The sequence below is a fragment of the Cyprinus carpio genome, chromosome A19 (genome assembly GCF_018340385.1).
Source record: "Cyprinus carpio isolate SPL01 chromosome A19, ASM1834038v1, whole genome shotgun sequence".
In the NCBI taxonomy this organism is placed as follows: Eukaryota; Metazoa; Chordata; class Actinopteri; order Cypriniformes; family Cyprinidae; genus Cyprinus; species Cyprinus carpio.
This window is the reverse complement of record NC_056590.1, coordinates 21,984,962-22,005,493: the sequence shown is the minus strand read 5'-3', so window position 1 is coordinate 22,005,493 and position 20,532 is coordinate 21,984,962. Positions and strand designations below refer to the sequence as shown.

Below are 20,532 nucleotides of genomic sequence, written 5' to 3'. Positions count from 1 at the left end.
GTCAAAAGTGTCAAATGTTGTTTGTCGTTTTATTATGGATTAAGGTTGAAATATTATTCAAAATATCTTCTTTTACATTCCACAGAGGAAATAGTGAAAGGTTTGGAACAACACGGAGATAAGTAAATGACAAAATTTTCAATTTTGGGTCAATTATCCCTTTAAATTATAAGTCATTTGTTGTCTTTTTTTTCCAGGTACATGGGTGCATTTAGAAAAATATCAAGGAGACAGTTAGTTCATTACTGTACATTTTCTTTATTTTAATTTTATCATTAGCACAGTTCTAGAAATGCAGCAGGAAGAAAGAGAACTTCCTCACGTTGGGAGAAAGACCGACACTACAGGAAAGAAGTGACGAGACAGTTGCGGCATTTGGATGCGTAAATACATTTCTACAAATTTCCCATCAGAGAATGTTGACACTATGCTACTTAAAAGAATCCACACGCCCTCAGGACATCACAAGATCTTCTTGAATATTCCTTTATGGTGTATATATATATATAGATACATATTGCCTATGTGGTGTGGTATCACATGTGGCCTCACTGCGATGAGAATCTTGGGTGTGCAGGACGACTGCCGCGTGGCCCATTAAGCCATGTACGCAACCAGATAAAAAGGTTCAGTTTTATTCATGACATGCATAAAGCCAAGAAAGAATGCCTTATAATAGAGCAAGCTGGACCAACCGCTCACTGTTATGAACTGATATGACCATTAATAATAATCGATAGTGAGCAATTAGGAACGTTAATGACACGTCGCTCAGACCAAGAAGTTTTGAACTTCATCTTAAAAATCTGAGTTTCTCAAAAGCTCTTTGATAAAAAGAAATGATTTCCATGTTGCACAAAATGACACCCACAACATCCCCCTCTTTCTGCTGGGTTTCCACCCCCACCCCCTGTCTGACACACACACACACACACACACAGATACTCGCACACATGATCATCTCATTGACAAGGCAACAAAACTACATCAGCAGTCCACCATCTGTGCCACAGATAGTGGTTTCTCAGACATGCACACGGAGTGACGGTGATCCTAGTTTGGAGGAAGAGTTTCAGTCCGACGCTGCTCCTCGCTGCATGTCCCACTGGAAGGTGTGTGGGGTTGGAGGAGGGTGTCCAGCAGTGTAGGTGCATGCGACTTTGTGTATTTGTAGGCAAGCGTGTAGGTATTTGTGTATGCATGTGAGTTAAAAATCCAGCAAGGGTTCCCCTGTAGTTCTGAATGGTGACAGCACGGCTACAGGCCCTGCCCTCCCACATCTGAAGACTGGTCGCTTCCGCTGGAGCCGCTCTGAGCTCGCTTTATGTACAAATTCAACAGTTTCAGCTGGGAAAAGACAGAATGTAAATGTTATAGATTCTAAATGTTTTGAAATATAAAACCGACAGACAGCGAGATAATGAGTAAGGAGGAATAGGGAAAGAGGTTTTGCAGGAGGAAATGGCTCACCTTGCTGCCAGACAGCTGGCTGAGGTGAGGTTTCAGATCCTCTCCAATGACAGCATAGATGGCCACAAGGCAAAATACACACGCCTTTCGTACACTGCTCTCAGAGTTATCATAACCCTGCAAAGCAGAGCAAAAACCTTTACCACAAATGCTTAACATCAATGTATTTTGTTTGTTTCCTAAATATGTCCACTAGGGGGTGTCCACGGAAGGTCAAATAACAACATGTAAAGCAGGGGTCTTAAACTCAGTTCCTGGAGGGCTGCAGCCCTGCAGAGTTTAGTTCCAACCCCTGCTCCAAACCATGTAGTTTTCAAATTAGCCTGAAGGACGTGATTAGCTGGATCAGGTGTGTTTAATTAGGGTTGAAGCGGAACTCTGCAGGGCTGTGGCCCTCCAGTAACTGAGATTGGCTGACTTTTCTATCTGGATAACTGATCAGATCGGTCTTTCCCGCGCAATATTTGAATAAGTCTGCAGAGAATGGCTAAGGGCTGTCACTATTACTCACCATCCTGTCATTCAAAACCTGTATGACTTTCTTTCTTTAACAGAACACAAAAGAAGGTATTCTGAAGAATGCTGGTAATCTACTAGTTTTGGTGACCACTGAAAAAATATTTGTTCCACCGAAGAAAAGCAATAAATGAGACAGTTTTGGGTGAACTATCCCTTTTAGTCTCACAGTTGAAAGCTGTTTAAATAAAAAAAGGACTCTTCTGACTGAAAGAAGAGTTGGACCACACTAGTTGTGTTGTACTTTTTGATTCAATAAAATGATCCAGTGCAAAAAACATTTGCTCTGTAATCAGATTACACTGTTTGTTTTGCACTATAGATTCAGTAGTGGTGTTATGGTGCCACTGAGTAAGTATTTCAGGAAACTGTTTACTGACCCTAAACTTAGTTTATATAAAATACAGTATTTACCTGAATGAGCCCAGGGACGATCTCAGGGAGCATTTGAATGAGACCCTCTTTGGGTAGCCGGTCAATGACTTTGGTGAGCATCTTGATGGCAGCCAGGTTGATGGGGTAATCTGCAGACTGGATGATGGGGCACAACACCTTAATACACTGATCGGGACTTATTGAGGTCGCCAACACAGACGCCGCTTCTTCTGCAGCCCGTACCACCTAATAAAGAGAAAAAGGGACATTTTGTGTTTAGGTTGTTGGTCTAATGTGTTTTATGATCTTTTGCATGTCAAGGACCCCAGACCTCTTTGTGTGGATCTTTATGTGCTTCCAGGGTCTTCATAATGGTGAGTTCAGCATAGTTTTTAAAGCGCCACGGCTGCCTGTTTAGGATCTCCTTCAACACCCGCAGTGCTAATGCTCGAATGACATGCTGAGAGAAAAAAAATAAAGATCAGCAAGTAAATAAGACGTATCTCCATGACTCATATTAGAGAGTGTTTACAGCTGTGAGTGTATGTTTGCATGCACCTCTCCATCCCCAAGTGTTTCTAGGAGTAGCAGGAGGATGGTTTTGAAGTGCTCGTCCCAAACATGTAGCTGCGTTTCTCTAATCAGCCGCATTAGCTCACATAGCGCAGCTTTCCTCTCTTCCACCCGCTCGCTGTGATTCGAGAGCTCCTTTAGGAGCTCAGCAACCACCTCAGCCTGGTCCACACCACTGTCTGTAACACCACCAGCAGAAAGGAAGTCAGACCCACACACATGCTTACACATACACACTTCACAAAGCAGCTACAAATAGCTATGGGAGTGCATTACCATCAGTGAAGGACTCTGCATCTTGGTCTGCATCTTTCAGGCTTTTATTAAAAGGGGAGGAGCTGAAGGAGGAGTCAGAGTAACTGCCTGGCTGGTATTCCCTTGCTGGGCGGGGACTCGAGGAGAGGAGCGGCATAGTATTTAGCAGAGAGGTCTTGTTATCCAGCGCCGTCCGACCAGAGTCTGTGGGTTGATCACCACCCTGCACAGAGACACATTCAGGACACAAATTCCACATATCAGTGTTACAGACTTATTACACCGCTCTCTGTAATACTTGATTCTAATAGGTCAATCTCAATGATGAAAATTCAAAAATCAGTGTTATTGAATATATTGATCTTTCTCACTAATTGCTGATTTTTTTAGGTGGATCTGAATGATGGACACAAGTTGGTATATCAAACTGGCAGTGTTATACTGGGATTACTTATATGTGACCCTGGACCACAAAACCAGTCATAAATATCAATTTTTCAAAATTGAGACTTATACATCACATGAAAGCTGAATAAAATAAGCTTGCCTAATTTCTTTGATTTAAAAAGATCTTCGCTTTTTAATTTTTTTATTGAAATCGTTTTCTTTTACATTTCAGCTTTAATTTATTTTGTCAGCACTCGTTGACTGCATCATCTCTTCCTTGTTTTGTCTGTCTTACTTTTTCTTTTTCATTGTAATTTTTTTTTGAATTACTCTGATTTCCATTATTCATATGTCAATACCATAGAAATCAAGCACCTTTGAAATTCACACACCCCAGCACATAACATCATGAAAGTCCTTACTGTACTTACCATTTCACTTACACTTAATATTTACATAAAGAAATGTCAGAGTAATGATGTTTTGAATTTGTAGGTTTTATAAATTTAAAACCGTTTTAGACAGTCGTGTTTAAAGGACTTGAAATCCATTAAATTCAATACTGCTAATATTCAAATGCAGTTTCTGAATATTGAAAAAAAAATGCATTTACACTGTGTTTTTGCTGTAGTTCTTGTACAAAATTTAAGAGTTTTTAACTTAAGAATGTCTCAATTTTTTTAATTAATAAAAAGCTGCTAAATGTTGTGATAACATTTATTAAAATTATTTTGTAAATCTCTTTTTATTGTAAATCCCATTGAATTTGCACTTTCCCGGCATTGAGACTGATAGCCTAATTAGCACTGATTCTCCATAGGTTAATGCGCTAGACTTTGGGATTGGGTTCCCGCGGGACTCAAATCTCCGGTTAGGGTAAAAACCCCCGCTACCGCGAGATTTGCCTATTTAAATACCCCGCATATTGATAGCGGCTCACTGATGCGAAAATTATATGCCATATACGGGAGCAGGACACACATTGCAGGAACGCGCGGGAGGTAGGGTACAACGGGGCTAAAGGCACACTTTAAGAAAAACTGTGCTATTCACTGTGCCTAAAATATATTTCAAAATAATACATACAAAATAATAAATACAAAAATATGTTTGTATTGACTATTAACGGAGCAACTGATTTTGTGTGAAAATAAACAATTCAAGTTATTTGTTTTGTTTAAAAATCCTATAAATGTATGAGGTGGCAAGAGGGGCCTTTTACCCAACACGGGGGAAGAGGTGCCCCAGCACGGGGTAAAAGGCCCACAGAGCCCCATAGATAAAAACACTTAAGCTAAAATAGTTTTTTTTTCTTTTTAATAATGTTTAAGTTAATACTTGGTCAAAACATACACTTTAACAGAGTTTGTACTATTTTCTGCACATTTTGAAAAATATAAATTATTTTTTGTTCAGTCTGCATATAGGCGTTTTGTGGCATATCGCCGAAAATAACTTAAGTTACACTTTCAGTTTTGATCGTACAGGTAAGAGCAATACATCAATAGAATCTGTAAAGGGTCTACTTTTATTTGTATACACACATAATAAGAAAACTTTGGGCATTTATAAAATAAAGAAAACCAAACAGAGTGCGCTGTCTGCAGCCTTTGTCTGCGTGATCTTCATTTAGAAATACGTTATTAAAATGAACTGAAACTTAACAAATACTCTACAAAGAGATATGAGAGATATTTCTATAGAAATCTTGACATGTCTACTTTTAAACTAAGCAAGTCTTATCGACAACAAATATTAAGTAATAAAGTAATCCATATGAAACCAACGCGATGTCCAGTCTTTTACAATATGTTTTTTGTTGTTGTTGTTTTGTTTTTAATGACCCGCCCCAACACGCCCCGCAAATAAAGTTACAATTTCTTTACCTGCCCCAATCCGACCCGCGGGTAACCCACGCGCTATAGATATATAAACATCCATGTGAAGCGCGCGGCGCTTAAACATTATTAATATCATGTTTTTAAATATGATGGTTTCATTCTTAACATGGTGATTATCTCCAAGAAGGACACCCAACATAATATGGTATTTAGCATCTGAATCTAACCATATCATGTCAACAAATGGAAAAGTCAGCAGTCTATTAATTATCATGTTAATCACGCTACAGCGGGGGCGCTGGGGTGCCCCAAATACCATATATTTACATATTCTTTCATTTAAAAAGCGTTGCTTTAATTATCATAATCAAAAATCATAAAGAAGACCTTTGTCTCAAAATATATGCATTGATTTTAGCTATTCTCATTTGCTACTTAAATCAACAGTGTAACATAAAAAAAAATATATATATATATATATATATATATATATATATATATATATAGGCCTATTAGATCAAGCAAGCACAGAATCAACTTTGCGCTGCTGTGCGCGATCGTGTCAGATATCAAACAGATAACCCCCCCGTGTTTTGTTCTGTTTTTGACAGAAGCACATATCGGACAATTTTAAAAATATCAGCATAAACAAAACTGATTTCAAATTTAATTTAAGCACTTTCAAGGACCTATGTTAGTTTTCAAGTACTTTCCAGGCCTTGAATCCATATGTCTGAAATTCAAGTACTTTCAAGTTCTTTCAAGAAGCGTGGGAACCCTGTTGTCTTACCTCTTCTCCACCATCTCCATCTCTTTTTCGCGGTGGCTCAGTCATGTCTTCCTGGCTGCGGACACTTAAGTTCTGGATGGCCTGACTGACTCCTCTCAGGGAGCTGTAGATCTCCTCAGAGTTCATGTTCTCAGTATCATAATCAAATGCACTGCGCGCGCACACACACACACATAATGACACTGGACATTAGCCACAGAGAAATTCTGAGCAAACAATTACACAACTCAAATGACAGCATTTGTGGAGTGAATATTTGTCCATGTTTGTAATTTGTGATTCAGTGGTGTACCTTGGTGAAGGTGTGTTTTGTGATGTGTTGGTAGGGGAGGTTAAAGGGCTCGACCAACTGGCTGGTGATCTTGGAGTGTGTCGGGTGAGTGGGCTTCCCATTGGAGCCTGCAATAAACTTTTTTTAGTGCTGACAAAAAATTGGTTCAGAAATCATTCTTAAACATTTACGCAACACAATCTTTGGCATGAAAATCTGATCAGATTTTTGCATTCATTTAAAAAGATGTTTACATGACAATGACACTTCTAGCACATTCCACATTATTTTAGCATGTTTGTGTGTCACTACATTAGTAATGTGTTTCTCACCTGGGCTGCGTTCCCAGTGTTACGTAGGTGGTTCTGCAACAATTTGGTGGCTCCATCTTGAAAGGTTTTAGGCAGTGCAGCTAGAAGCATTGTAAACTCTGGTGTGTTCAGCTGGAATAGTGAGATCAACACTGACTGCGCTGCCTGCAATCAAAGAACACCGTGAGACCTTCAAACTAATCCACACCACCAAAGGATTTTAAAACAAACTACAAATAACAGAGCTCATGTTGTATAGCTGAAAAATTTGAAACATCATTCATGTAATAAGCACAAATGTCTTGTACCTTTCTGACGTCAGAGCTCTTGGGTTCGGTCGTCCACGTAATGATTCGCGACACTGCCAGTCTGGTTTCGCTCGAGTTGACAAAATCCTGTGGCTCCATTTGTAGGGTCAGTGTTTCTATGTACTTCAAAATGGCCACCTTCACCTGAAACATTATCCTTGTGTTACAACTGTGCAATAAACTCAACTAAAGCATATTATGTCATTCAAGACAACAGTAACATTCACTCTAAAAGTTTTACTTCAAACATTTTACCTCCATCACAAACCCTCCTTCAATCAAACTTCTCCACAGTCAGAATCAAAGCACCATCAACTCTGCAGTCCATCAGTTACAGACAAGCACACAAAGTCACACATTCACAACTATCCTTAAATCCATGAAATGAAGCAAGACAGCAGGGGGAAGTTGGAGTGAGCATGATGGGTGTGATTGGGCTCAGCACAGCGTTTCAAAGACAAAAAAGCTTGTGTCTCAAGAGTATGTGTGTTGCCAGTGTGTTCTGTCCTGCTCTCTTTCACTGATGTCCCACTCTCTTGAACATCGTGCCTTTAAAAAAAAACACCTGCTTCTATCAAGACTGACTAATTAAGGTAATAACTAGGCCCAAAAAAGCCCCCCCTCCCCTCTGTAGGTTGACTAGAGGGGAAAAAGTTGTTTTCAATACCACACATGCTTGTCACTAAAGCATTTTCAAAATAAAAATACATGCAATGGGCAGGGTTCACAAGCTGTAAATGATGGGTGGAAATCTCTGGATCTATATTTTAATTTTATGCAGAAGAGGATTCAGTGAGTAACCTCTCTTACTGTCTGTTATATCTGAAACTGGATTTGGCGGGATTTAAGTTGAGCTAGCTCAGCTGAGGGATTTTAGTTGTGGGAGCTGCGCGTTATAGAATTGCTTCCCCTGTCTCTCACTGACCTGTACTGCTTGGTTCCACATTTGGATATTTTCCTGCAGTGTGCAAGCATGCCGTCGCTTTCTGAGGGGAAGCAATTCTATAGCCCCGCCCCCGTACCAGCAACAGCGCCTTCTCCCCGGCTTCAGAGAGAGAGAGGAAGAGCACATCAATGAAAGGGAGCCCCAGACAGTCATGCAGATAGTGGGGATAGAGGGATAAGAGGGGAAACTGGACAGGATGCGGTATTAAGTAAGACGCTGAATGAGAGGCAGATGAAGGGGAGATGGTTTGGTTAGAGGGAAGGTGGGTCTTTGCATGTGTGGACATGGCAAATGTGGTTATGGGATTGGTGTAGGAAAGTGTTTCCTACAAGATTATATTGCTGCAGCTGAAGACAACAACAACACAAATAGATACAAATAAATAATATTTTTTATATTAAAATACAATTTAACTCTAAATCTCAGATATGCATTTTTTTGTACATTTTTTGTTCTTTTTATAACAATATTGGCCAACAATGTAAATTTAATTGTTCACCTCACCTTTAATTTCACATTTAACTACCTTTGCCGTCATCTAACACTGTAAAGTCAGCAAGCTATAGTGTTGTAATTTTGAATTAAAACTATTACAAATATATTTTTTAGGGAATTTAAATAAAGCTGAAATAAAGTAAAATAATAGATGGAAAAACAAACTTCAAAACCTAGACGAAATTGTAAAAAGATTCCTTAGAATCTAACTAAATAGCTTCAAAAGTTGAAGCACTGAAATTACTCAAACTAAAAAACAAAATAGAAACAAAGAAAAACTAATAAAAAAATTACATGAAACTGAAGATAAAAAAACAATTCAAAATATGAATAAATATAAAAATAGTAAAAAAAAATACACTGTTCCCTTGCCAACTAACTTGAAACTAAGTTAGTTTAAGCATTAAATAAGGTAAAGCATTAAAACTAAAACTGAAATAACTGAAAGCTAAAAAAATATAAAAATACAAGCTAATTCAAAATATTAATAAATACTATAATACTATATAAATAATACAAAAAACATACATTGGCACCCTATAAATAAAACACAAATTTTTTAATATTTGTAAAATGGTACCGATTTGTTCACAAATTTGACAATGAATTAACAATGCAACAACATCTAAAATGATGGCTCTTCAGATTCAGCTGCGATGCAGGAAAAACTGTGAAGTAGAGGTTGGAGATTCGTATGCAAGGCAAAGTCCTTGTGGCTTGCATGAGATTTTATGGAGGGACAACAATAACCTGAGTACACTGACCCAGCCCATGACATCCCGTAGAAACTCCAAAACAATCACTTAAGCAAGACCTGTTAGCCACAATCTTACATTCTCTGATAGCTGCATGTTGCACGACACTATCAATCTTAGTCGCTCATCCACACAGTGTGAGAAGCTAAAGAGTCACTAAAAAAAGCACTTACCTTTAAGTTGGGAGTCTGTGTTTGGTCAACTGTGAATCTCATTAGGATAGTGAACTGCAGATCATTCGGAAAAGATTCTCTGGAGAAAGACACAAGAAATGAACAAATTATTCTTGTGCACCAAAATCTGTGGACACTTGATATCAGAGCATGGCAGAAATAATGGCTTCCAGTTTTTCATATAATATACCTTGTGACGTCTAGGGCTTTCTGTACTTTGGCTTGTACTGAGCCGAGCAGATCCGCTCCCATTTTCTTCAGCAGTTGTGTGAGCAGCACAAAGAGCCAGTCCTGCAGATCCTCCTTATGAACTGCAATGAAGTCCACCAGTGTCTCCAAAAACATGCTGAACACCTGGACAAACACCATCAGCAGTTAAATCAACAATAAAAATTAAATAACAAAAACATGACCACAAAAATTATTTTAATGCGTGCATTCATCTCATTCAGTCAGAGGGCTTTTGCTGTTCATTTGTTAGAGTTAATGGAGCAATGTTTTTATCTCCCCGTAGGAAAATGTCTAAGTGGTGCCAATACCATCAGCCAGCTTCATCTAAAACTGTGATATGCAAGATATAGAATTCCAAAAACTTTATATCAATTCTAATTTGAGTTTCCAACTAAATCGCATCAGTTAGTAAAGATACCCCACTTTTCATATAAAGTCAATTGAAACATGATCAGCATGACTGTCTCTATATAATTAATAGCAATGTAGGGAAGTAATATAAAATACAGAAATATGGGCAAATTAAAAGTAATCAGAAATCAACTGTTACACAATATTTCACAACTGTTACACAAAATTCTCCACGTGATCTGATTTTCAAACTTCTGTTTTAGTCTGAATGAAAGAGAATCAAAGTTTTTCAAATGGCACACTATTATTCACTCCGCCGTTTATTTTGGTGATAACGGCACTACTTAGTTATTTACCTACTTGGGAATTTCAGAAGATTTGCCCCTTTAAAAATAAATACAACATGGAAATAAAACTGCATGCTAATTGTTACATTACAACCATTATTGTGAAAGATCAAACAACCAAATTACTGATGTTTATAATATAGACACTTTTTAGATATTCTTGATTAGTTAACAGCAAAGCCACAGATTAATAGAGGGATAAGAAACTTATTTCTCATCTGTTAGATATCACATATTCATCATCCTATTTTGTTACGGATTAGTACATTAGTAAAGTAGATTGCCCTGTTAGTGCTCAGTCCCAAACACAGCCAAAAACTGAATAAATGCTTTCCAGCTATTTATTAGAGCAGCATCTTATAGTTTCTGAATATAGGCATTGCACAAAGACAAACAAGCAGTCAAAAAAATAAATAAAACGTCTGCACAAGTCAACCAAACTTACTCTCTACAGTTCCACCACAGGGTAAGGCATGGAAAGAAACAAACACACTCGTGAATGTCCATAAAAACATGAAAAACTGACCATTTGCAGGACCATTTTTGAAAATTATTACATATATTAAATTTAAGTTCAAAATGGAAATTTTGTCACTATTTACTCACCCTCACATTGTTTCAAACCCTTAAAGATTATATTGTTATGAATAGTTACGTGTATAGTTTTATATAACTATAAAGGGATCATGTTTCTTCAGAAGACTTGGATTAAATTGCTTAATTTATGCGGATTTACTTTTTGATCTCTTTACGAACATTTTGAAGCGTCAGAGTTTTGGGTGAACTGACTTTCAGTGGAGGGACTGAAATCTCTCAGATTTCATTAAAAATATCTTCATCTGTGTTCCAAAGATGAACACATTTCTTACGGGTTTGGAACAACATGAGGGTGAGCAAATGATGACAATTTTTTTATTTTATGATGAACTAACCCTTTATGGAAATTATTCTGTGAAATAGTTGAAACAGTAGAAATGAGAAATAAGGCACACCATTAAAACAAGACCATTGTAGACCATAAGGGGGGTGGGGGGGGTATGAGGAATTTGTAAATTATATATCCACACTTTTAATTATCCACATAACAGGATCCAGGTTTTTCCAGACCCCTGAAGAACGGCTCGAGTGGCTGTTGAATGTGATTGTGCTGGAGGACAGGAGGGTGAGAATGACTTCTGTACCTTAAAAGAGGCAGAACTGATACCGGATTCTGCCGTGCCGAAGCCTCTGGAATCACGCTGCAAATCAGAAAGAGGGGCGGGCCATGAGCCCAGCAATCAGATAAATGGGGCGGAGCTACAGTCTACCCGACAAGATAGAGAATGGCAGAAGGGGGTTCCAGGAAAACGTTATGAGTGGAGAAAGAGACACACCTCAAACACGGGTTAGTCTATGTACGTGTAGGACTGGGCTCACAATAGTTTATGATTACAAGATTTTTTCTGATGCATTTAACGTGATGTATATTAATTTATTCATTTTCATTTTAAGAAGTATTAAAATTTACATAGAAAAGATACCTAAAACATCAACGCTTATACTGAAATCCTACAAGGCTATATTGAAATTTGAGCCTTCCTAATGGCCAAAGATTGGCATGACATTTTAAGATGTTCTTCATTTTTCGGGAATTGTGACAGTCCCAGTATGTGTATGCGTGAGTGCAAGCAAGAAAGGGAGGAAAGCTACGGAGGAAGCTTGGGCAGGCATTGCAGTGGTTGAAAAAAGTTGAGCGAACTGTCTGAAATCAGAAATCCAGTCAGACCAAACCATGCGATTAGCCACGGTCCTCATCCGCAGAGTTAGTGTGCACTGCACATGCCTGAGAGTGTGGATCTGTGTGTTTGTGGCAAGAATACGGGCTGTTGGTGAGGCAGAATCCGATACAGTCAAGCGGTTTTGTGTGATGCAAGAGGTCATGCTGGTTTATGACTGCAGAAGTGTGTGTGTGTCTGTGTGTGGTGTAAGTGTGTTCTGGAACGTGTATGAATGTGACATGCGAGGGTACCTTGCTATGTGGGTCTGCAAACATCCTAGTAAAAATTTCACACAGCCTCTTCAGCTCAACACGGCTGAAACAGATAGAAAGAATAAACTAAACACTTGCATTGAACATGAATCTGCCAATTTAGTAAAGCTGGAATGTGAAAACTATAATTACACTTTATTTTGTGCCTTAACGGGTTACCTGAGCGTTCGCTGGTTTTTCAGCAACGCCTGCAATCCCATCAGCCCTTCTTTTCTCTCAGACCAGTTGGCAGAGGCACAGCGATTAAGCACTTCAGCCACATCTTCAGTCTGCCGCATATATGTTGGAATACTGCCATTCCGGGAGCTGTACGAACGCTCTGAACACGCACTGGAGGCATCGCTATTTGCATCATCATCCGAGTACATCCCATAGGTGTCATACCGCCGCCTAGCTGGTTTTTCTGTTAGAAAAACATCAAATGAGATTCAAATGAGCATTTTAGGTATAAAGTAAGAATTTGAAGAAAGATTGTTTAAGTTTAATGTCAGCTTAATGCAGAAAGCCAGACAGACTAACCTTGCCCCGCATATCTCCTAATAGCTGGCAGCATTAATAAAGCCAAAGGTTAAAGCGTTAGTTAAAGACAGACAATACAATGGTTATCTTAATTTTGTGAGTACAGTTTAGTAACACTTTGGAAAAGGGAACGCTTTTTCACTATTAACTATGACTTTTCCCTCAAATTCCTAATTTGCTGCTTATTAATAGTAAGTAAGGTAGTTGTTAATGTTAATATGTGCTTAATTTGTATTAATAAATGACTAATATTCTAGTAATATGCATGCTTATAAGCAACTAGTTAAGAGACCCTAAAATAAAGTGTTACCAACAGTTTTGTCCAAAAGTTTGCATACCCTTTGCAAAATGTTTATAGATTAAAAAAAAAAAAAAAAAAAAAAACTGGTATGCACATTCCACTTTTTACATCCCTACACCATATTAAATCCCAATCCAATTAAATCCCATATATTTACACAAAATTTTAGGATCAGTAGGATTTAAAAAAAAAATGTTTGAAAGAAGTATTCTTATTCTCACCAAGGCTGAATTTATCTGATCAAAAAATACAGTAAAAACAGCACTACTGTGAAATACTATTACATTTTAAAATAATGGTTTTCTATTTCAATACATTTTAAAATGTAATTTATTTAATGTGAGTTTTCAGCAGGCATTAATGCAGTTTTCAGTGTCACATAATCCTTTAGAATACATTCTATTATGCTGACTTACTTATTATCAGTTTAAAACACAAAAATTCTGGGTATGTCTTAATTGTCTGATAAAAGAGGATGTGTAAACTTGTGTGTAAGTGGGGTGTAAGGAGAGTTTCTGTATGTGACTGTATATTTACCAGAGCATCTGCCAGGGCTTCCTCCACGTCTGATCCAGTGTTCAGCACTCTCATGGCACTAACTGAAGATGAGAGACGACTGGACTGAGACATACCCAACCCAGAACCTACAACACACATTACAAACTTTACACACACATGCACAAATACAAATAAAACACCTAAAACTGCATGCAGGGATCTTATCAATACTGAGAAATCACATCAAAATAATTCACCAATAATAAAGATATTGACACTAGAAATCCAAAAAACAAATGATTACATTTGAAAACATTAATGAAAATTAACCACAAATGCCCATACGACCAATAAATAAATAAACATCAAAAAACAAGTACACATAAAAAAAACTTGGGTTAAACTTGGGAGAAAATCAAAGGTGACTGTGAAAGATGTTCCACACGAATCTACATGAATATGGTTGTTATCAGTGCAATGGGAGGAAAGATTAACCCCTTAACTGTCACCCCCCATTTTTAAAATAGGCATTAAAGTGCACTATCCAAACTTAAATTGTTGTATTTTATGAACACTTTGGAATATAGATGTAAGGTTGGTCTCTTTTTTTCAGATTTTGGCAAAAGTGGAATTTTTTCAAAAAATTGAAGTATCAAAAAGTTATAGAAGTTTAAATGTACTGTAAATAAAATATGCTATATTAATTTAATTTTATTTTATTTATTATAAATATTTTACATAACAGGTTTTACTCTAAAATTGGTATAAAATATAAGCCTTGTGTCTAAATAAGTTATGTTCCAAATTTGAAGTTGATATGAAAAAAAATTGAGGTTCCTGTGAGATTTTATTTAGGGCGTCATACCACAAACAGCCACTGGGAGCCATCAAAATTCCTTTGAATTTTGTTTAATGAAGTTTTCCCTAGATTTCTCTGTCAATTTTACTTCAATACTCAAATAACCACCATATATGGAATCCTGAGACTCAGACCTTTCCAATGATATGTTTGTTGGCAAGATTATAAAAAGGTTTGATTCTAAAAGACCGTAATGCATTTTGTAATATGACACTTGACACTGCCCACTAAGGGGGAGGAGACCGCCATTAGATTTTAAAGTATCATTTCCATGGTAACGCAATGTCCGATTTCAAAAATGGTTTTCACAGGATGAATCTTGGGCTTCTAAGCTTTCAAATGATATATAATTTATGATGATTGCTAAAAGATTTTATAGAGAAAAAGGACAACAAAAAAAAGAGCGCCAAGCGTCCCACAGGTGGGACGGTGACAGTTAAGGCTAAACTTAAAAGCATGCAGGTCTGATGGAGGCTAAATTGAAACAAGCAGAAAGAAGAGATGAAAATTCAAAAAGTGACAATGAATATGTGGTGACAATTTTTATTTAATGAATCCTGTGCCAGCTGTGGTGACAGTTCACCTGCTGCCCCAAAGGCATCTGGGGCATGAAGAGCACCAGTTGAGCGCGAATAATGCCGGGATGCTGCAACACACACACAAGAATGCAAACAAGCACACACACGCGTAAATACCCAGGCCAGTGTTAGAGCTCACCAGAGAAACTCCAATTAGCAGTAATGTGAGAATGTGCCATCACCAACCACACAAGCCCCATTGTGACACACATTTCACACACTTCAAGTGTCAACACTCAAGGGTATTAGTCCAGTTCTGCTTGTGTCCTGCATAACAGCAGGAATATTTTCACCCTTTCAGCTGGGCACCCCTCAAAAACAGTTTCTTATGAAAGTGACTTTAAAAATTTGTCATACCTAACCTCAAAAATCTCACTGGCAGCGACTCTCTAAAAATCTCTAAAAGTCTCTTAAATTTTCTTATCCCAAAATAAATATGAAATGAATTATTTCCAAAAAAAAAATAAAAAAAATAAAAAAAAATAAAAGTAAAATAAAAAAAAGACATCTCTGATGTGTAGCATAACACTTTTTTGGCAAATTGAGGGCTTCAGCTTTGACCCCCCCCCCCCACAATTAATAAAAGACTCCATGTTCAATTTAATTAAATATTTGTGGGAAAGCTTTTGCACATTTATGTAACTGTCAAACTTTACACTTATGTACCAATGTAAAGTCAACAATAAATGTCTTTCACAATTTTTCTTCCTCACTATAACATTTCTCACTACAACAGGATATACAACAAGTGAATAAAAAATGTATGAAAGAAAACAATGAATCTTGATTTCATGTTGACTATAAGGGTTATTTCCTAATATTTCCTGTCTGAATCCCGTTAAATCCCATATATTTACACAAAATATTAGGATCGGTAGGATTAAAAAAAAAAAAGTATCTTTTTGAAAGAAGTACTCTTATTTTACCAAGGCTGAATTTATTTGATCAAAAAACTGTAAAAACAGCACTACTGTTAAATACTATTACAATTTAAAATGTTTTTTTTTTATTTTAATACATTTTAAAATGTAATTTATTTAATGCGAATTTTCAGCAAGCATTAATGCAATCTTCATTGTTCCATAATCCTTTAGAATTAATTCTTTTATTCTGACTTTCAGCTCAAACATTTCTTAATATCAGTTTAAAACAGTTGTGCTGCTTAATATTTTTTGTGGAAACCATGATACATTTTTTGTATTATTTTTGTGTTTATTTGAAATAGAATGCAACAATGAAAAATCTGTAACGGTCACTTTTGATCAATTTAATTCATCCTGGCTGAATAAAAGGAATAATGTCTTTCATAACAAAAAACTTACAGACCTTAAACTTCTGAATGGTGTGTGTATGTATATCTATCTATCTATCTATCTATCTATCTATCTATCTATCTATCTATCTATATCTATATATCTATATCTATCTATCTATCTATCTATCTATCTATCTATCTATCTATATCTATATATATATATACATACACACACGTGTGTACCATTCCTTTAAGATCATTCTTTAAGATCATTTCTCTGGTGTGCTGTATTTAAAGACCTCAGATGAAGCCTGTGTCAGCATCCATCAGCAATGTTCACCATGTAAGATGAAGCCAAAAAAATCAAAAAATTAAATAAATAAATAAATGAAAACAAGGCCAGAAGAAAATTGCTTCCTGACCAAGCTGAACCATGTGTGGGATTTTCAAAAAAAAAATATTTGTAATACAATGTTAAAGTGTTGTGTTTAACTGTACAAACATTCATGTTTGGTAGCTGCAAAAATGTTGATGCAAACTGAGTCCAGCAAAGAGCATAATGTACAAAAGCTCGACTTCCCATTTCAAATGAAATGAAGGAGGACAAGTGTCACTTTTCAACATGGCATGATTTTGTCTAATAATTTTAGGCCCATGATGAGTTGAAGCTGATTGGTCCTGGTAGATGAAATGGTTGCCGTGGTTACTCACCGAGCGGCGTGAAGGAGCGCACAGGGCTGGTGTCTCTGCTGCTCTCTCGGCTGGCCTCACGACTGCAGCCCTGACTCACACTAGGTCGTGGTATACGACTACCCCTTGCTGACCCACCCCCAAGAAAACATACCAAGACAAGAAGAGAGAGAAAAAAACAGAAAGAAGAACAGAGACATTGAAAGGTATAACAGACAGGCAAAGTAGGAGAAATATAGAAGGAAAAGCTATAACAATTACATAAATTTTTTCTAAGTACCAAAATGACAATAGATTTTTTAACTTTTTGAGGAGGGGAAAAAAGGGCCCAATACAAAGCCTTGAGGAACCTCACAGAAAAAATGAAGACTACATAAAAAAACCATCAATATTTGTACTAATTTCTAGGGTCCATGCACAAATTACACATTAAAGGAACTGATTAGAAAAGAGCAAAATTCACTGACAAGGGAAGAACAATTAGAAGGTTACGAATTAAAGGGTGAATGTTAATAAATGGGAGGTGGCAGGTCTAGATCTTTGCTGTTGTATCCTGTCTCTCAACCAATGTTCAATGTTCATCTGCATTCATGAGATGGACTTCATTCATTTGTTCATTCATTCACTTTGCAAAGAGCAGCACCAAGCTGTGGGGTTTAACATCACAGCAGACAAGGGAAGACCCAGCAGGTTAATGTGAAGGCATGTTCTGCTTTCCCAAAGCAGCATGTTACACGCAACAAAGCAAAACCTCCAGCATGAAACACCATTAGGAGGACAGCACCAGCTCAGACAGGCAGATGGATTATCATTATGGGACGGCTGGCGGAGACCAAGGCAAAAAAAAAACAAAACAAAACAAAACATACCTCCTTTTGATCCATTGTAGATGTGGCTGATGTTTGAAGGAGCTTTGATTGAAAGAAAAAGTTTCAGTTGTGGTAAGAAGATTATCACCCGTTTATGTGAAATCCTACAGTCACAGTCTCACAGCCAATGTACAATTGCAACACTTTTGCATATTATGCCCCAACAGATTCAATGGACACTCGCTGATGAAGATCTTTTATTCATCAGAAGCAAAACATAACTGAGGAGATCATCACAATAGAAGACCACAGATAAAAGTGAGTGCTTACCAACAGACAGGCGCGTGGGGCTGGAGTCTCGACTGCAGCCTTGACTGCGTGGGATCCGGCTTCGGCGGTGGGAGCCTGGTGCTGCGCTCACACGCTGAGCTCCTGTACTGAGTGTGCTCAGAGCTGTGCTGGTCAAAACCCGGCCTGGGGAACCTGAGCGAGAACCCGCTGTAAACATAGAAAACAAAAAGACAGATATTTTGTGAGCCTGACAGACCTCTGAAAATGTACATCATCCTACCGATAAATGCCTTTATATGCATACACAAACAGCATTTTATATATATTAAATAACACAAAATACAGACTGTCCACTAAAGCTAAATTCAAACATCAACAACAAACTAATCCTCATAGCTATGTTGACATTTTTGTTGTTTATCCAGACAACAATAATTAACATTACAATAACAATCACAGACACAGATGACAGTTTGACATAAAAGTGCTAGTGCTGTGATTCTAATTGTGTGTTCGAGACAAAAAGGGAAGAATGAGGTTTCCCTAGTGAACAAGTGAAAATGTTTCTATGACTACAAACTCTACACAACCACAAATGAACATGCTCACGCTGCACTTTAACACACCAGTGACAAAATCTTTAAATTTCCCCACACAGTGACGTGTAAAGTAGGGGTGGGCGATATGACTAAAATCTTGTGTCACGGTAATAATACACAATAATTATATTTGCTGAAAATTCAAGCAAATATATTTTAATTAAAACACAACTAAGTCTATTTTTCAATAATTTAGTGGCTTAAATGCTTTCAAAAAGAAAGGAAAGTAACATTTTATTTTATTTACCTTGATGGACACAAAACAAAAAGGCAAGAGAATTCATTACACACAAATGAATCAGTACCAAAAAAAAAAAGCTTCACATTACATAATACCAAAGTTTTTTATTTAAATTGTGCCACATATATACAGGAATCTGTGTAGCAGATTCATAGCAGAAGCAGAATCTGCACCAAACGATCGATATATACCGTCATACCGCCCAGCCTTTATTTGAGGTTTAACAAATTCACAGGTTTGAAGAAAGAGAGAAAAAAACAGCATCCAAAGTAATCCAAGCAACACACCCTCCATGCAGTGAAGAGAGTGGGGGCTGATGGGAAAACCTAGGTTTTTTTTCCATGAACTAGGACAAGGGAAGATGTAAGACTAGAGGTTGGAGGCCCACAGGATGGGACTGACTGGACTAAGTGAATGAGTGACAGGTGAAATATGCTGAAAATCTTACCACCAACAGGGGTAGCAGACTGTGATCCTGAGCCAATGAGGGGGGAGGATTAGGAAGCGGGGTAGGTCCAAAAGACCCATTGGGTGGGAGGAGGAACAGCATATTAAACGATACAAATGCATTATGGGGTAAAACATGCAGTCAATGTGTTGTTTTGAGGCACACATCGTACAAATGAATAAAACCAATCAGCCTGCAAATGAAAACATTAGTATGAGACGCACACATAGATTCCAAAAGCCCTGCAACAGCACTGCAACTGATATGACTCCACAACATCACCATGAAGGCACACAAAAGATGAAAAAACGTCATGGTTGTGTATGCCACTGCTTTAGTTCCATCAATACTCTCAATATGTTTAAGCAGCCCAAGCTGCCCAACATTCACAGCTAAACTAATGTGTCTGAGAGTTTGTGTTTCTACACGCCCGCAGGCAGAAATGGACTGATACCATCACACCCAAGTGAAGACCACATAGCATGCAGGCCACTCAAGACATATAAACGCTTGCTCGCTCACAAACGCTCACACACGTTTGTATGAACTAAACACACTCGCCCACATGTCAGACGAGGGTACCTGGCGTGCAATCAGAATCGTCGGAACCTAGAGTGACAGAAGGAGCTGTGGGTTACATCCTTAGAGCAGGATGACTCCTGAAAATCTTTTATGTACACACTCACACATGCAGTTGACAATGTGTGTTACAGCACGTGGTGTGAAGACTGTTTACAGTCATGTTTCACTGCATGCTTACCATACATTTATAAAATCAGCATTGAGTCTTTTTTAAAAATAAATTAATACTTTTACTTTTCATAAGAGAATCCTGAAAAAATTTACTGCATAATAGGAATGACAGTGTGTATGGATCATTTTTGGGAGTTTGCAGTCAGTACAATATTTTGCACATACAGACATTTACAGACTATTCAATTAACATCAGAGCAGTGTTATGTTAATACGGTGTGTTTACTGTGTCATACGTGAGCAAAACATCAACTTAAGATGCGTGTA

At 37.5% G+C, this 20,532-nt stretch overlaps 1 protein-coding gene across 1 annotated transcript in view; it reads right to left on the bottom strand.

Annotated features, from left to right (window-relative positions):
- Nucleotides 1-238: 238 nt before the first annotated feature.
- Nucleotides 239-20,532, bottom strand: part of LOC109067429 (CLIP-associating protein 2-like) — a 57,740-nt gene continuing 37,446 nt past the window's right edge. The window contains exons 21-44 of the mRNA XM_042777187.1: nucleotides 20,095-20,121; nucleotides 19,513-19,539; nucleotides 18,264-18,431; nucleotides 17,994-18,035; nucleotides 17,146-17,253; nucleotides 15,185-15,247; nucleotides 13,782-13,888; nucleotides 12,940-12,967; nucleotides 12,584-12,827; nucleotides 12,404-12,467; nucleotides 11,577-11,633; nucleotides 10,841-10,843; nucleotides 9,657-9,820; nucleotides 9,467-9,545; nucleotides 7,098-7,241; nucleotides 6,811-6,954; nucleotides 6,500-6,606; nucleotides 6,208-6,358; nucleotides 3,211-3,412; nucleotides 2,920-3,113; nucleotides 2,693-2,821; nucleotides 2,401-2,607; nucleotides 1,471-1,587; nucleotides 239-1,347 (exon numbers count right to left, since the gene is read on the bottom strand). Of these exons, the coding sequence (XP_042633121.1) occupies nucleotides 1,258-1,347; nucleotides 1,471-1,587; nucleotides 2,401-2,607; nucleotides 2,693-2,821; nucleotides 2,920-3,113; nucleotides 3,211-3,412; nucleotides 6,208-6,358; nucleotides 6,500-6,606; nucleotides 6,811-6,954; nucleotides 7,098-7,241; nucleotides 9,467-9,545; nucleotides 9,657-9,820; nucleotides 10,841-10,843; nucleotides 11,577-11,633; nucleotides 12,404-12,467; nucleotides 12,584-12,827; nucleotides 12,940-12,967; nucleotides 13,782-13,888; nucleotides 15,185-15,247; nucleotides 17,146-17,253; nucleotides 17,994-18,035; nucleotides 18,264-18,431; nucleotides 19,513-19,539; nucleotides 20,095-20,121 (2,666 nt within the window). The 3' untranslated portion in view covers nucleotides 239-1,257. The remainder of the gene's footprint in view (nucleotides 1,348-1,470; nucleotides 1,588-2,400; nucleotides 2,608-2,692; nucleotides 2,822-2,919; nucleotides 3,114-3,210; nucleotides 3,413-6,207; nucleotides 6,359-6,499; nucleotides 6,607-6,810; nucleotides 6,955-7,097; nucleotides 7,242-9,466; nucleotides 9,546-9,656; nucleotides 9,821-10,840; nucleotides 10,844-11,576; nucleotides 11,634-12,403; nucleotides 12,468-12,583; nucleotides 12,828-12,939; nucleotides 12,968-13,781; nucleotides 13,889-15,184; nucleotides 15,248-17,145; nucleotides 17,254-17,993; nucleotides 18,036-18,263; nucleotides 18,432-19,512; nucleotides 19,540-20,094; nucleotides 20,122-20,532) is intronic.